Genomic DNA, 17,287 nt, shown 5'->3' with positions numbered 1-17,287 from the left:
GCTAGAGCTGCCCTTGTCAACTGTAAGTGCTGTTATTGTGAATTGGAAATGTCTAGGAGCAACAACGGCTCAGTCGCAAAGTGGTACAAGCTCACAGAACGGGACCGCCGAGTGCTGAAACGTGTAGTGCATAAAAATCGTCTGCCCACGGCTGTAACACTCACTACCGAGTTCCAAACTGCCTCTGGAAGCAACGTCAGCACAATAACTATTTGTCGTGAGCTTCATGAAATGGGTTTCCATGGCCGAGCCGCCGCACACAAGCCTAAGATCACCATGAGCAATGCCTATTGCCGGCTGGAGTGGTGTAAAGCTCGCCGCCATTGGACTCTGGAGCAGTGGAAACACGTCCACTGGAGTGATGAATCACGCTTCACCATCTGGCAGTCCGACAGACAAATCTGGGTTTGACGGATATCAGGAGAACGCTACCTGCCCGAATGCATAGTGCCAACTGTAAAGTTTGGTGGAGTAGGAATAATGGTCTGGGGCTGTTTTTCATGGTTGGGCTAGGCACCTTAGTTCCAGTGAAGGGAAATCTTAACGCTACAGCGTAAAATGACATTCTAGACGATTCTGTGGTTCCAACTTTGTGGCAACAGTTTGAGGAAGGCCCTTCCTTGTTTCAGCATGACAATGCCCCCATGCACAAAGCGAGGTCCATACAGAAATGATTTGTCGAGATCGGTGTGGAAGAACTTGACTGGCCACACACAGAGCCCTGACCTCAACCCTATCGAACACCTTTGGGATGAATTGGAACACCGACTGCGAGCCACGCCTAATCGCCCTACTTCAGTGTCCGACCTCACTAATGCTCTTGTGGCTGAATGGAAGCAAGTCCCCGCAGCAATGTTCCAACATCCAGAGGAAAGCCTTCCCAGAAGAGTGGCTGTTATAGCAGCAAAGGGGGGACCAACTCCATATTAATGGCCATGATTTTGGAATGAGATGTTCGACAAGCAGGTGTCCACATACTTTTGTTCATGTAGTGTATCTTTCACACATACATGTCAAATGTCTTTTCCCACCATTTAAATGTTATGTAAATCCGTGCTCACTGGTCAGTATTGTGGTCACCAAGGAGGTATTCATCACGGACCTGAGATCTGATAGGACAGCCATGACTGCAGGGGCCCCTGGAGGCTCAGCCTGTGTACCATTGCTGGTCACAGCTATATTTTATATTCTCTTCTATTCCATTCTAAACAATCGAGGAACCCTTGTTCCAAACCATGTTATCATTTAGACTACCTGTTCAGAAAGATTAGGCTACTTACTGTACTGAGCTCTCTCCCCTATAAATTCCTCCTACCAAATGCACAGTCGCTCTCGACCAAATCTGCCCCCACATCTCTTGCTTCTCTCGCACCCTGAGTCTGTCTCGCAGTTTGCCAGGATCGGCCAGCGGTCACACTCACTCTCGGGACGACACTGGGCAGAAGCAACAACATGGCTTTACGAATGAAGGCTTCCATGTTCGTGGGACTTTTACTGCTTTCTCTGGCCTGGAAAGGTATGTGACCTAATACAGATCTAACCTCTTGAAAACACTGCATAGGACGCGGTTCGTTTTGTGACTACTGTACTGTACATTGGAAACATTGCGGGGTTGCTTGTCTACTGAAGGCTGGCTACTTGATGGAGCGCTAGTCTGCTCCGCTCCGAATAAGGCTGCATAGACCCAGAAAACTGTAAACATGTGATGTTGCTACCTTGTTCGGTCGTTTTTCTGGTCAATTGTTTAAGAAAGCTGAAAAGCAAATGGTAGCTTATTATCACAAATGACGAATATAGCTGCCTAGGATGTATAAAGTTCTGTTTTCTACTATCAGTTATAGGTAGAGGATACTGTAGGTAACCTAGTTACAATAATTCGAGTAATTTAAGTCTTTGAGAATTACATCAGAACACATGTGTATGTCTAATGTTATTTATTTGTCATCATATAAATAGTAGTAGTAAGTGGATAGAATAAGTGGATTGAATTAGTCACCCCTATACAGCAACTTATGTCTTGAAAGATGGTCATTAGATTGTGTCACTTAGCCTATGCATATGAACAAAAAGGTAAGCTCTTCTTTCATGTTGTATGCATGCCCTCACTATTACTGTATATGATTCATTATTCTGTTTTGACTGAATACCCAGAGACTGTAATTTTGGTATGTGTGACTCTTGTGGAATGCAATCTGTAACTGGCTATGAAAAAGATGAAAGCTGTCTCAAAGAGACCACTTTTCTAGTCTGTTCTGTAGCCTACTTCTCTTAGATCAAAACTATATTAGACTATTTATTCACATAACTGCAAATGTGAAAAGCATTCCACTGATGCGATTGTGTTTTTGACCATAATGAAATAGCTAAATGATTTATCATTTTATGGAGCCTACTCCAAGGTCTGTTGTGGAAATTCTACCCAATAAGGAGAGACTTTGTTATTTCTTCAAACAATTATACTTTATTTATCTATTCATTATTGCAATAATGGAGCTGGTCGGACATGCACTTCTAAGGTGTACGCCAGAGAGCTCAAATGACACTAGGAGTACAGAAACCTTATATAGGCATGTCATCTTATGCAAGAATGTACAAAACTCGTGATCTTGGTGTGTGTATGTGCTGGACAATGAGACAAAACTGGGGTACAGGGTGCAGACTAACTGTGAAAAAGGTTGTCTCATTCTGAGGACAATACAGTGCCTTGCAAAGTATTAATCCCCCTTGGCGTTTTTCCTATTTTGTTGCATTACAACCTATAATTTAAATTGATTTTTATTTGGATTTCATGTAATGGACATACACAAAATAGTCCAAATTGGTGAAGTGGAATGAAAAAAATTACTTGTTTAAAAAAAATCTACAAAATAAATAACGGAAAAGTGGTGCGTGCATATGTATTCAACCCCTTGGCTATGAAGCCCCTAAATAAGATCTGGTGCAACCAATTACCTTCAGAAGTCACATAATTAGTTAAATAAAGTCCACCTGTGTGCAATCTAAGTGTCACATGATCTGTCACATGATCTCAGTATACAGTTGAAGTCGGAAGTTTACATACACCTTAGCCAAATACATTTAAACTCAGTTTTTCACAATTCCTGACATTTAATCCTAGTAAGAATTCCCTGTCTTAGGTCAGTTAGGATCACCACTTTATTTTAAGAATGTGAAATGTCAGAATAATAGTAGAGAGAATGATTTATTTCAGCTTTTATTTATTTAATTACATTTACATTTTAGTCATTTAGCAGACGCTCTTATCCAGAGCGACTTACAGTTAGTGAGTGCATACATTTTTATTTTTTTATACTGGAATCGAACCCACAACCCTGGCATTACAAATGCCATGCTCTACCAACTGAGCTACATCCCTGCCGGCCATTCCCTCCCCTACCCTGGACGACACTGGGCCAATTGTGCGCCGCCCCATGGGTCTCCCGGTCGCGGCCGGCTACGACAGAGCCTGGATTTGAACCAGGATCTCTAGTGGCACAGTTAGCACTGCAATGCAGTGCCTTAGACCACTGCGCCACTCGGGAGGACCATCACATTCCCAGTGGGTCAGAAGTTTACATACACTCAATTAGTATTTGGTAGCATTGCCTTTAAATTGTTTAACTTGGGTCAAACGTTTCGGGTAGCCTTCCACAAGCTTCCCACAATAAGTTGGGTGAATTTTGGCCCATTCCTTCTGACAGAGCTGGTGTAACTGAGTCAGGTTTGTAGGCCTCCTTGCTCGCACAAGCTTTTTCAGTTCTGCCCACACATTTTCTATAGGATTGAGGTCAGGGCTTTGTGATGGCCACTCCAATACCTTGACTTTGTTGTCCTTAAGCCATTTTGCCACAACTATAGACGTATGCTTGGGGTCATTGTCCATTTGGAAGACCCATTTACGACCAAGCTTTAACTTCCTGACTGATGTCTTGAGATGTTGCTTCAATATATCCACATCATTTTCCTTCCTCATGATGCCATCTATTTTGTGAAGTGCACCAGTCCCTCCTGCAGCAAAGCACCCCCACAGCATGATGCTGCCACCCCCGTGCTTCATGGTTGGGATGGTGTTCTTCGGCTTGCAAGATACCCCCTTTTTCCTCCAAACATAACAATGGTCATTATGGCCAAACAGTTCTATTTTTGTTTCATCAGACCAGAGGACATTTCTCCAAAAAGTACGATCTTTGTCCCCATGTGCAGATGCAAACCGTAGTATGGCTTTTTTATGGCGGTTTTGGAGCAGTGGCTTCTTCCTTGCTGAGCAGCCTTTCAGGTTATGTCGATATAGGACTCGTTTTACTGTGGATATAGATAATTTTGTACCTGTTTCCTCCAGCATCTTCACAAGGTCCTTTGCTGTTGTTCTGGGATTGATTTGCACTTCTCACACCATGATGTCAAGCAAAGACGCACTGAGTTTGAAGGTAGGCCTTGAAATACATCCACAGGTACACCTCCAATTGACTCAAATTGTGATAGGTGATTTGAAGGAGTCAGGCGCAGGAGGGTAAATCACAGAATACAGAGTTTATTCCGTAGTACAGAGTTACGCTGGATAGCGTCAAACAGTCCAGTGTGCAAACACGTTTGGTGTTCGCCAAAAGGCATGTGGGAGACTCCCCAAACATATGGAAGAAGGTACTCTGGTCAGATGAGACTAAAACGGAGCTTTTTGGCCATCAAGGAAAACGCTATGTCTGGTGCAAACCCAACACCTCTCATCACCCTGAGAACACCATCCCCACAGTGAAGCATGGTGGTGGCAGCATCATGCTGTGGGGATGTTTAGTCATGCACGCGCAAGTTTTCTGTTTTTTTGTCTTATTACTTGTTTGTATCACAATTTTTTTTATTTTGCATCTTCAAAGTGGTAGGCATGTTGTGTAAATCAAATTATACAACCCCCCCAAAAAATCTATTTAAATTCCAGGTTGTAAGGCAACAAAATAGGAAAAATGCCAAGGGGGGTGAATACTTTCGCAAGCCACTGCAGGTGATAAAACAACAGGAAATCTCTCCAGACATAGTTCCTCAAAAGTAGATTAATGGCCCCTTGACCCGAGCAAGCAAGCATCTTCCGCTGTCTGCCTAGATGATGTGGGGCTTAACACCACCCACCCCTCCCACACACACACACACCAAGTTTGAACCTTTTGCCCAGCAACAGGCCTTAGCCAGGACAACAGCTTTATCATTAGTGCATAGGATTTAACACTTTGCTCTGGTTTCAGTAGATAGAGAAGGAACAGGTTCTTTCCCTTCTGACTAGCAGGAAACCAGAGGTCTCGCCTGTCAGCTCTTGGCTGTGCGCCCAGATATCATGTACACTACCAGTCAAAAGTTTGGACACGCTTACTCATTCAAAGGTTTTTCTTTATTTTTACAATTTTTTACATTGTAGAATAATAGTGAAGACATCAAAACTATGAAATAACACATATGGAATCATGTAGTAACCAGAAAAGTGTTAAACAAATTGGCATTCTCTCAACCAGCTTCACCTGGAATGCTTTTGTTGTGACAAGGTAGGGGGGTATACAGAAGATAGCCCTATTTAGTAAAAGACCAAGTCCATATTATGGCAACAACAGCTCAAATAAGCAAAGAGAAACGACAGTCCATCATTACTTTCAGTCAATACGGAACATTTCAAGAACTTTGAAAGTTTCTTCAAGTGCAATCGCAAAAACCATCAAGTGCTATGATGAAACTGGCTCTCATGAGCACCGCCACAGGAATGGAAGACCCAGAGTTACCTCTGCTGCAGAGGATTTCACAGAGTTTAAGTCACAGACACATCGCAACATCAACTGTTCAGAGGGGACTGTGAATCAGGCCTTCATGGTCGAATTGCTGCAAAGAAACTGCTACTAAAGGACACCAATAAGAAGAAGAGACTTGCTTGGGCAAAGAAACACGAGCAATGGACATTAGACCGGTGGAAATGTGTCCTTTTTGGAGATTTTTGGTTCCATCCGCCGTGTCTTTGTGAAACGCGGTGTGGGTGAATGGATGATCTCTGCATGTGTAGTTCCCACCGTAAAGCATGGACGAGGAGGTGTGATGGTGTGGGGGTGCTTTGCTGGTGACACTATCTGTGATTTATTTAGAATTTAAGGCACACTTAACCAGCATGGCGACCACAGCATTCTGCAGCGATACGCCATCCCATCTGGTTTGGGCTTAGTGGGACTATCATTTTGTTTTTCAACAGGACAATGTTCCAACACACCTCCAGGCTGTGTAAGGGCTATTTGACCAAGAAGGAGAGTGATGGAGTGCTGCATCAGATGACCTGGCCTCCACAATCCCCTGACCTCAGCCCAATTGAGATGGTTTGGGATGAGTTGGACGGCAGAGTGAAGGACAAGCAGCCAGCAAGTGCTCAGCAACTCCTTCAAGACTGTTGGAAAAGCAATCCAGGTGAAGCTTGTTGAGAGAATGCCAAGAGTGTGCAAAGCTGTCATCAAGGCAAAGGGTGGCTATTTGAAGAATCTCAAATATAAAATATATTTTATTTGTTTAACACTTTTTTTGGTTACTACTTGATTCCATATGTGTTATTCATTGTTTTGATGTCTTCACTATTATTCTACAATTCAGAAAAGAGTAAAAATAAAGAAAAACCCTTGAATGAGTAGGTGTGTCCAAACTTTTTACTGGTACTATACATACTTCCCTAAAACCAGGTTCCTATGCTACACATCCACAGAACGGTTAGAAACAGGCCCATAGCCATGCACGCACAATCCCATTTCATATGATCTAGTTATATCAATAAACTAAAAGTTAATGCCTAAGCAACTAGGCTTAAAGAAAGAGCTTCTAGTACACAATCATGATAAAGGTTTAACAGAAATTTCCATCACAGGTCTATGAATGTTTGTGCAGTAAGCCCATCAAAATAAAGCTATGCTTTTGTTAAATGCTTCGCAGATACTGGTTGTTACAAATGTTTTTTGGTCATTTGGTTGAATATGAATGCTCTACAACATTCGGAGAGTACGACCCTGCCTTACACAGGAAGCGGCACAGGTCCTAATCCAGGCACTTGTCATCTCCCGTCTGGATTACTGCAACTCGCTGTTGGCTGGGCTCCCTGCCTGTGCCATTAAACCCCTACAACTCATCCAGAATGCCGCAGCCCGTCTGGTGTTCAACCTTCCCAAGTTCTCTCATGTCACCCCGCTCCTCCGCACACTCCACTGGCTTCCAGTTGAAGCTCGCATCTGCTACAAGACCATGGTGCTTGCCTACGGAGCTGTGAGGGGAACGGCACCTCCGTACCTTCAGGCTCTGATCAGTCCCTACACCCAAACGAGGGCACTGCGTTCATCCACCTCTGGCCTGCTGGCTCCCCTACCTCTGCGGAAGCATAGTTCCCGCTCAGCCCAGTCAAAACTGTTCGCTGCTCTGGCACCCCAATGGTGGAACAAGCTCCCTCACGACGCCAGGACAGCGGAGTCACTCACCACCTTCCGGAGACATTTGAAACCCCACCTCTTTAAGGAATACCTGGGATAGGATAAAGTAATCCTTCTACCCCCCCCTTTGCTCCAACCCACCCCCACCCCCCCCAAAAAAACAAAAAAAACAATTGTAAAGTGGTTATCCCACTGGCTATAAGGTGAATGCACCTATTTGTAAGTCGCTCTGGATAAGAGCGTCTGCTAAATGACGTAAATGTAAATGTAATATGTTGTTGAGAGGGGAAAATCAGCTGCCTAGCTGCTTACCGTCAGGTCATGTCTTCCTACCAGGGTTAGTCTTGTTCAGTCATGTTACAGTAGTGAATAGCATATCACCAGACAACATTTGCATTTACATTTACGTCATTTATCAGACTCTCTTATCCAGAGCGACATACAAATCAAATCTAATCTAATCTAATTTTATTGGCCACATGCGCAGAATACAACAGGTGCAGACATTACAGTGAAATGCTTACTTACATCCCTTAACCAACAGTGCATTTATTTTTAATAAAAATAGTAAAATAAAACAACAACAAAAAAGTGTTGAGAAAAAAAGAGCAAAGTAAAATAAAATAACAGTAGGGAGGCTATATATACAGGGGGGTACCGGTGCAGAGTCAATGTGTGGGGGCACCGGCTAGTTGAGGTAGTTGAAGTAATATGTACATGTGGGTAGAGTTAAAGTGACTATGTATAAATAATTAACAGAGTAGCAGCAGCGTAAAAAGATGGGGTGGGGGGCAGTGCAAATAGTCTGGGTAGCCATGAGTAGCTGTTCAGGAGTCTTATGGCTTGGGGGTAGAAGCTGTTGAGAAGTCTTTTGGACCTAGACTTGGCACTCTGGTACCGCTTGCCGTGCGGTAGCAGAGAGAAGAGTCTATGACTATGGTGGCTGGAGTCTTTGACAATTTCGAGGGCCTTCCTCTGACACCGCCTGGTATAGAGGTCCTGGATGGCAGGAAGCTTGGCCCCAGTGATGTACTGGGCCGTACGCACTACCCTCTGTAGTGCCTTGCGGTCGGAGGCCAAGCAGTTGCCATACCAGGCGGTGATGCAACCAGTCAGGATGCTCTCGATGGTGCAGCTGTAGAATTTTTTGAGGATCTGAGGACCCATGCCAAATCTTTTCAGTCTCCTGAGGGGGAATAGGCTTTGTCGTGCCCTCTTCACGACTGTCTTGTTTGGACCATGATAGTTCGTTGGTTATGTGAACACCAAGGAACTTGAAGCTCTCAACCTGTTCCACTACAGCCCCGTCGATGAGAATGGGTGCGTGCTCAGTCCTCTTTTTTTTCCTGTAGTCCACAATCATCTCCTTTGTCTTGGTCACGTTGAGGGAGAGGTTGTTATCCTGGCACCACACGGTGCTGTCTCATCGTTGTTGGTGATCAGGCCTACCACTGTTGTGTCGTCGGCAAACTTAATGATGGTGTTGGAGTCGTGCCTGGCCATGCAGTCATGGGTGAACAGGGAGTACAGGAGGGGACTGAGCACGCACCCCCGAGGGGCCCCTGTGTTGAGGATCAGTGTGGCAGATGTGTTGTTACCTACCCTTACCACCTGGGGGCGGCCCGTCAGGAAGTCCAGGATCCAGTTGCAGAGGGAGGTGTTTAGTCCCAGGATCCTTAGCTTAGTGATGAGCTTTGAGGGCACTATGGTGTTACATGGCCTCCCGAGTGGCGCAGTGGTCTAAGGCACTGCATCGCAGTGCTAGCTGTGCCACTAGAAATCCTGGTTCGAATCCAGGCTCTGTCGTAGCTGGCCGCGACCGGGAGACCCATGGGGTGGCGCACAGTTCTCCAGGGTAGGGGAGGGAATGGCCGGCGGGGATGTAGCTCAGTTGGTAGAGCATGGTGTTTACAACGCCATGGTTGTGGGTTCGATTCCCACGGGGGGTATGAAAAAAAATAATGTATGCACTCACTAACTGTAAGTCGCTCTGGATAAGAGCGTCTGCTAAATTATGTAAATGTGTTGAATGCTGAGCTGTAGTCAATGAATAGCATTCTCACGTAGGTGTTCCTCTTGTCCAGGTGGGAAAGGGCACTGTGGAGTGCAATAGAGATTGCATCATCTGTGGATCTGTTGGGGCGGTATGCAAATTGGAGTGGGTCTAGGGTTTCTGGGATAGTGGTGTTTATGTGAGCCATGACCAGCCTTTCAAAACACTTCATGGCTACAGACATCAGTGCTACGGATCGGTAGTCATTTAGGCAGGTTATCTTAGTGTCCTTGGGCACGGGGACTATGGTGGTCTGCTTGAAACATGTTGGTATTACAGACTCAGTCAGGGACATGTTGAAAATGTCAGTGAAGACACTTGCCAGTTGGTCAGCACATGCTCGGAGTACACGTCCTGGTAATCCGTCTGGCCCTGCGCCTTGTGAATGTTGACCTGCTTAAAAGTCTTATTCACATCGGCTACGGAGAGCGTGATCACATAGTCATCCAGAACAGCTGGTGCTCTCATGCATGCTTCAGTGTTGCTTGGCTCGAAGCGAGCATAGAAGTGGTTTAGCTCGTCTGGAAGTCTTGTGTCACTGGGCAGCTCGCGGCTGTGCTTCCCTTTGTAGTCTGTAATAGTTTTCAAGCCCTGCCACATCCGACTAGCGTCAGAGCCGGTGTAGTACGATTCAATCTTAGTCCTGTATTGACTCTTTGCCTGTTTGATGGTTCGTCGGAGGGCATAGCGGGATTTCTTATAAGCGTCCGGGTTAGAGTCCCGCTCCTTGAAAGCGGCAGCTCTACCCTTTAGCTCAGTGCGGATGTTTCCTGTAATCCATGGCTTCTGGTTGGTGTATGTACGTACGGTCTCTGTGGGGACGACATCATCGATGCACTTATTGATGAAGCCAGTGACTGACGTGGTGTACTCCTCAATGCTATCTGAAAAATCCCGGAACATGTTCCAGTCTATGCTAGCAAAACAGTCCTGTAGCTTAGCATCTGCGTCATCTGACCACTTTTTTATTAACCTAGTCACTGGTGCTTCCTGCTTTAGTTTTTGATTATAAGCAGGAATCAGGAGGATAGAGTTATGGTCAGATTTGCCAAATGGAGGGCGAGGGAGAGCTTTGTATGCGTCTCTGTGTGTGGAGTAAAGGTGGTCTATAGTTTTTTTTCCCCTGGTTGCACATTTAACATGCTGGTAGAAATTAGGTAGAACAGATTTAAGTTTCCCTGCATTAAAGTCCCCGGCCACTAGGAGCGCTGCCTCTGGATGAGCGTTTTCCTGTTGACTTATGTTCTTATACAGCTCATTCAGTGCAATCTTAATGCCAGCATTGGTTTGTGGTGGTAAATAGACAGCTATGAAAAATATAGATGAAAACTCTCTTGGTAAATAGTGTGGTCTACAGCTTATCATAAAATACTCTACCTCAGGCGAGCAAAACCTCGAGACTTCCTTAGTATTTGATTTTGTGCACCAGCTGTTGTTTACAAATATACACAGACCGCCACCCCTTGTCTTACCGGAGTCAGCCGTTCTATCCTGCCGATGTAGCGTATAGCCCGCTAGCTGTATGTTGTCCATGTCGTCGTTCAGCCACGACTCGGTGACACATAAGATACAGTTTTTAATGTCCCGTTGGTAGGATAACCGTAATCTTAGGTCATCCCATTTATTCTCAAATGATTGAAGATTGGCTAATAGGATTGATGGGAGAGGCAGTTTACTCGCTCGCCGTCGGATCCTTACAAGGCATCCCGACCTACGTCCACGATATCTCCGTCTCTTCCTCATGCGAATGACGGGGATTTGGGCCTTGTCGGGTGTGATTAGGATATCCTTCACGGCCGCCTCGTTGAAGAAAAAATCTTCGTCCAATACGAGGTGAGTAATCGCTGTCCTGATATCCAGAAGCTCTTTTTGGTTATAAGAGATGATGGCAGAAACATTATGTACAAAATAAATTACAAATAACGCGGAAAAACACACATAATAGTACAATTGGTTAGAGGGCTGTAAAACGGCAGCCATCTTCTCCGGCGCCATTATTAGAATGGCATACATTTTCATTTTCATACTGAGTCAAATATGATCACTGTGTGATGGGTGCAGTATGCCTGCTCTTACCAAATCTACACAGAACGATTCCTAGGGGAAAAGGTAAGGGGAAATGAAGGAAAAAATGTTTGCTTATGGATGGAAACAAGACACATGAGTGAATAGGTCCCTCTGCTAGGCTATACCTTACTGACATCTGAGATCATAACGTATATTTTTTAATGGACTATCTCAATCTGTGATACACAAGGAGCACCAGTGTCATTTTAAGGAATTATAGTTTACAAGTGTATTTTAGGGCGGGCTGCCTGGGTGGGGTGGGAGGATTGCGTGGTGGGGGGGGGGGCATGTCGTAGGAAGGGTGCGGCGGCCTGGTGGTGCCTTTTACAGCTCGGTCATTTCAAAGCATTTTTTCATCATGTTTGTCTGTTTTTGTTTGTTTAGACAGATGGCTCCTGTCTTTCCCTTATAACCCTTCCTTTGCGTGTCTGACTTCCCTTCCCTCTTACTCCTTTACATCCCTGGTTGTCTTCTCTCCCCCCCGTTTGGACCCTCGCCTCGCTAACTCCCTCTCTTTATTGTACTTGTCTCCTGTTTGAACTCACGCTCGGCTATTGTTCCTCATCTCATTCTTTCCTTGACCTCCCTGCTTCTGGTGAGCTTACTTCTCGGCCATCTCAGGACCAATTGCGGTCTCTTCCCACCGCCCCTCTTATTCTACACTCCTTGTCCCTCAAGAAGGAGATGCTCGTTTTGGACTACTGTGGGAATGTAATAGCTATCATGTTGAACATACACTACCAGTCAAAAGTTTGGACACACCTACTAATTCAAGAGTAAAAAAAAATAAATATGTTTTACATTGTAGAATAATAGTGAAGATGTCAAAACTATGAAATAACACACATGGAATCATGTAGTAACCAAAAAAGTTTTAAACAAATCAAAATATATTTTATATTTAAGATTCTTCAAATAGCCACCCTTTGCCTTGATGACAGCTTTGCACACTCTTGGCATTCTCTCAACCAGCTTCATGAGGTAGTCACCTGGAATGCATTTCAATTAACAGGTGTGCCTTCTTAAAAGTTAATTTGTGGAATTTCTTTCCTTAATGCGTTTGAGCCAATCAGTTGTGTTGTGACAAGGTAGGGGAGGTATACAGAAGATAGCCTTATTTGGTAAAAGACCAAGTCCATATTATGGCAACAACAGCTCGAATAAGCAAAGAATAAGCAAATCACTTTAAGAAATGAAGGTCAGTCAATACGGAACATTTCAAGAACTTTGAAAGTTTCTTCAAGCGCGGTCGCAAAAACCATCAAGCGCTATGATGAAACTGGCTCTCATGAGGACCGCCACAAGAATGGAAGACCCAGAGTTACCTCTGCTGCAGAGGATACGTTCATTAGAGTTACCAGCCTCAGAAATTGCAGCCCAAATAAATGCTTCACCGATTTCAAGTAACAGACACATGTCAACATCAACAGTTCAGAGGGGATTGTGTGAATCAGGCCTTCATGGTCCAATTTCTGCAAAGAAACCAATACTAAAGGACACCAATAATAAGAAGAGACCTGCTTGGGCTAAGAAACACGAGCAATGGACATTAGATCGGTGGAAATGTGTCCTTTGGTCTGGGGTCCAAATTTGAGATTTTTAGTTCAAACGGCCGTGTCTTTGTAAGACACAGAGTAGGTGAACGGATGATCTCCGCATGTGTGTTCCCACCGTGAAGCATGGAGGAGGAGGTGTGATGGTGTGGGGGTGCTTTGCTGGTGACACTGTCACATGACTTATTTAGAATTTAAGGCACATTTAACCAGCATGGCTACTACAGCATTCTGCAGTGATACACCATCCCATCTGGTTTGCGCTTAGTGGGACTATCATTTGTTTTTCAACAGGACAATGACCCAACACACCTCCAGGCTGTTTAAGGGCTATTTTACCAAGAAGGAGAGTGATGGAGTGCTGCATCAGATGACCTGGCCTCCACAATCCCCTGACCTCAACCCAATTGAGATGGCTTGGGATGAGTCGGACGGCAGCGTGAAGGAAAAGCAACCAACAAGTGCTCAGCATATGTGGGAACTCCTTCAAGATTGTTGGAAAACCATTCCAGGTGAAGCTGGTTGAGAGAATGCCAAGAGTCTGCAAATCTATCATCAAGGCAAAGGGTGGCTATTTGAAGAATCTCAAATATAAAATATATTTTTATTTGTTTAACACTTTTTTGGTTACTGCATGATTCCATATATGTTATTTCATAGTTTTGATGTCTTCACTATTATTCTACAATGTAGAAAATAGTAAAAAGAAAAGAAAAACCCTTGAATGAGTAGGTGTGTCCAAACTTTTGACTGGTACTGTACATACAGTTGAAGTCGGAAGTTAACATACACTTAGGTTGGACTCATTAAAACTAGTTTTTCAACCACTCCACACATTTCTTGTTAACAAACTATAGTTTTGGCAAGTCGGATAGGACATCTACTTTGTGCATGACACAAGTCATTTTTCCAACAATTGTTTACAGACAGATTATTTAACTTATAATTCACTGTATCACAATTCAAGTGGGTTAGAAATTTACACTAAGTTGACTGTGCCTTTAAACATCTTTGAAAATTCCATAAAATGATGTCATGGCTTTAGAAGTTTCTGATAGGCTAATTGACATCATTTGAGTCAATTGGAGGTGTACCTGTGGATGTATTTCAAGGCCTACCTTCAAACTCAGTGCCTCTTTGCTTGACATCATGGGAAAATCAAAAGAAAATCAGCCAAGACCTCAGAAAAAATGGTAGACCTCCACAAGTCTGGTTCATCCTTGGGAGTAATTTCCAAACGCCTGAAGGTACCACATTCATCTTTACAAACAATAGTACGAAAGTATAAACACCATGGGACCAAGCAGCCGTCATACCGCTCAGGAAGGAGACGCGTTCTGTCTCTTAGAGATGAACGTACTTTGGTGCGAAAAGTGCAAATCAATATATTGAAGCAACATCTCAAGACATCAGTCAGGAAGTTAAAGCTTGGTCATAAATAGTTCTTCCAAATGGACAATGACCCCAAGCATACTTCCAAAGTTATGGCAAAATGGCTTAAGGACAACAAAGTCAAGGTATTGGACTGGCCATCACAAAGCCCTGACCTCAATCCTATTGAACATTTGTGGGCAGAACTGAAAAAGCTTGTGCGAGCAAGGAGGCCTACAAACCCAACTCAGTTACACCAGCTCTGTCAGGAGGAATGGGCCAAAATTCACCCAACTTATTGTGGGAAGCTTGTGGAAGGCTACCCGAAACGTTTGACCCAAGTTAAACAATTGAAAGGCAATGCTACCAAATACTAATTGAGTGTATGTAAATTTCTGACCCACCGGGAATGTGATGAAAGAATAAAAGCTGAAATAAATCACTCTCTACAATTATTCTGACATTTGACATTCTTAAAATAAAGTGGTGATCCTAACTGACCTAAGACAGGGAATTCTTACTAGGATTTAATGTCAGGAATTGTGAAAAACTCAGTTTAAATGTATTTGGCTAAGGTTAATGTAAACTTCCCACTTCAACTGTATGGCAGGGGTTGATAGAGCAGGTTACATAATATGACCTTATAGGCTGTTGGTCATGTTCTTGATTTCATACTATGGATTTGGATTAACAACATTCAATCCAGTGCTTTCAAGATTAATTACAAACATTTAAACACAGATGATTTCTGATGTCCATATGTTGTCTGTCTGGTCTATTCTTTGATGGGCATCATTCACATTCACATTTGACAGCCATATGAAAAGTCAGATGCGTTCATTCTGAAAAGAACGGGTCTAGACTGGTCTTGCTGTGTTGGAATTAATATCAGCCTCAATTGATTACCATGCCAGATTGATCAAATGTTATTGCCCTCATCTGGTTGCTATCCAGTTCAAGTGTCGTATTGGACACAGATTTCAAAGCTATCTTTGTGCCTGAATGCCAGCATGCCAGCTTGTTATTGGCCACGAGGCCTCAGCAAATACTTTGACATTTATCTTCAAAAGAGCAACATCACTTTAATAACTTATCTAAATACATGAATGAAGCTGCTAACAGTAATACCTAAATAAACCTGGGAAATGTATTGAGGGCTCTTTTCTGTCTCAAATAAGCTTTTCACGATAGTGAAGGCATCAAAGGACTGATGGATGGTATCATCAGGGATTCCAATAACGACACTTTGATAATGATCTCCCTTTAACACCAGCCAAATACAGGGGCAAAGGGCATGCTCATCACAAAGACCTCCCATTAAAAGGCCATATTTTTCACCATGGCTGAGGGATGCTGGTGAGGGGCTGGGTGCCCCATTCCAGACAACTGCTGTTAAGAGGGGCTGCCAGTCAATGTACACAACAAAAGTCCTTGTGCCCAGCCTCACAACTTTGACATAATGAAATGCAGATCTGGGCAGAGAATTAACGGAGAGTTGTGCTTGAAACGGAAGTCCTTCAATTCAGGCCTCTGGCAAAGGGGATAGAGCGTGGAATGCCACTGTTTCACTTCCAAGCCCCACTTAAATTTTCACAGTGAGTTCTTATAATAAGAATAATATGCCATTTAGCAGATGCTTTTATCCAAAGCAGTAATGCGTGCATACATTTTTACGTATGGGTGGTCCCGGGGATTGAACCCACTACCCTGGTGTAACAAACGTCATGCTCTACCAATCTTACATTGTAAAGCCTTGTTCATCTTAGCCTTCTGATAAGAGCAACCAGTAACAGCCAGTGGCACGCATTCTCTATCCCCATCCTGTTTATGTAACAATTAAGTGTTTAGGTAGAATCCTCCTACAGTCAAATGTATCCAGGAATTCAAAGTAGTAGCCTGGGACGTGATCCTGCATAGTTAACTATCTTTCTTCACACTCTGCTTGGAATCATTGTGAATGAAACCTCACCACAGACACATGCCTGATGTCTTTAATTACACAGTACTATCAGATATGGTGGTTGGGGAGCGTATACTGTATGTAGCTAGGTGCAATAATGAACATTTAGTGATAGATCAGTGGACTCCATCATACATTTTTCACAAAATCTCAATATTCCACATATTTATCGTTAACTCTTTTATAAATCATTAATGGATGTGTAATGACAACATATACTGTACATCATCAATTAAATGTGTGACATAACAAATGTAACAGCTCACGTTACATAATTTGGAAGACGTTAGATATTTGTCATATCATGTTTAAGTTATGCAGGTCTAACCCTATACAAATGCTTTATAATTTTACATTTGAAAAGCAAGCCATAACCAATGCTTTTGAGAACAGTGTGGTAGGTTTATATGTTTGATGAATAGCATATGGCAAGCCACCCTGCTCAGTAATTTAGCTGTGGTTGTTTTTACACAGATTAGGCCACACTGCCCCTTATCTTCAGAGTCCAGAAATAAACTTTAGCTCTCCAACCTGTGTTTACATATTCCCATTCAACACAAAGTCAAGAAACAGGCCACCACCGCTTTTTGATATTGTTCGTTGTTACTGTGCAACATCCATCAGAAATGCTTGTGTAATGTAAATTCACACAATGGTCATTCTTCACACAATGGTCATTCATCGGTTGTAGACCTGTGTGACAATGTTCAGATCTCTGTGCGAAATCTACAGGAAAAGTTATAAACTCAAAGGATGAGCCTTTCCGATGTATGCTTGAAGAGAAAGTTAGTATCAGACCCCAAGCAATGCCAAGCAAAGTTTCTTCATGCGCAGTCACAAAAACCAACAAGCGCTA

The 17,287-nt window shown here is 43.5% G+C and overlaps 1 protein-coding gene across 1 annotated transcript in view; it reads left to right on the top strand.

The window, feature by feature from the left end:
- Nucleotides 1-1,452: 1,452 nt before the first annotated feature.
- LOC311101490 (cell surface glycoprotein MUC18-like) overlaps nt 1,453-17,287 on the top strand; it is a gene marked incomplete at its 5' end in the record, with an annotated part of 57,037 nt that continues 41,202 nt past the window's right edge. The window contains one exon of the mRNA XM_084142642.1: nt 1,453-1,516. Coding sequence (XP_083998768.1) covers nt 1,453-1,516 — 64 coding nt within the window. The remainder of the gene's footprint in view (nt 1,517-17,287) is intronic.

The sequence above is a fragment of the Coregonus lavaretus genome, assembly GCF_964263955.1.
Source record: "Coregonus lavaretus genome assembly, chromosome: 26".
Taxonomy (NCBI): Eukaryota; Metazoa; Chordata; class Actinopteri; order Salmoniformes; family Salmonidae; genus Coregonus; species Coregonus lavaretus.
The sequence above is the reverse complement of the archived record's forward strand: the minus strand, read 5'-3'. Positions and strand labels throughout refer to the sequence as shown.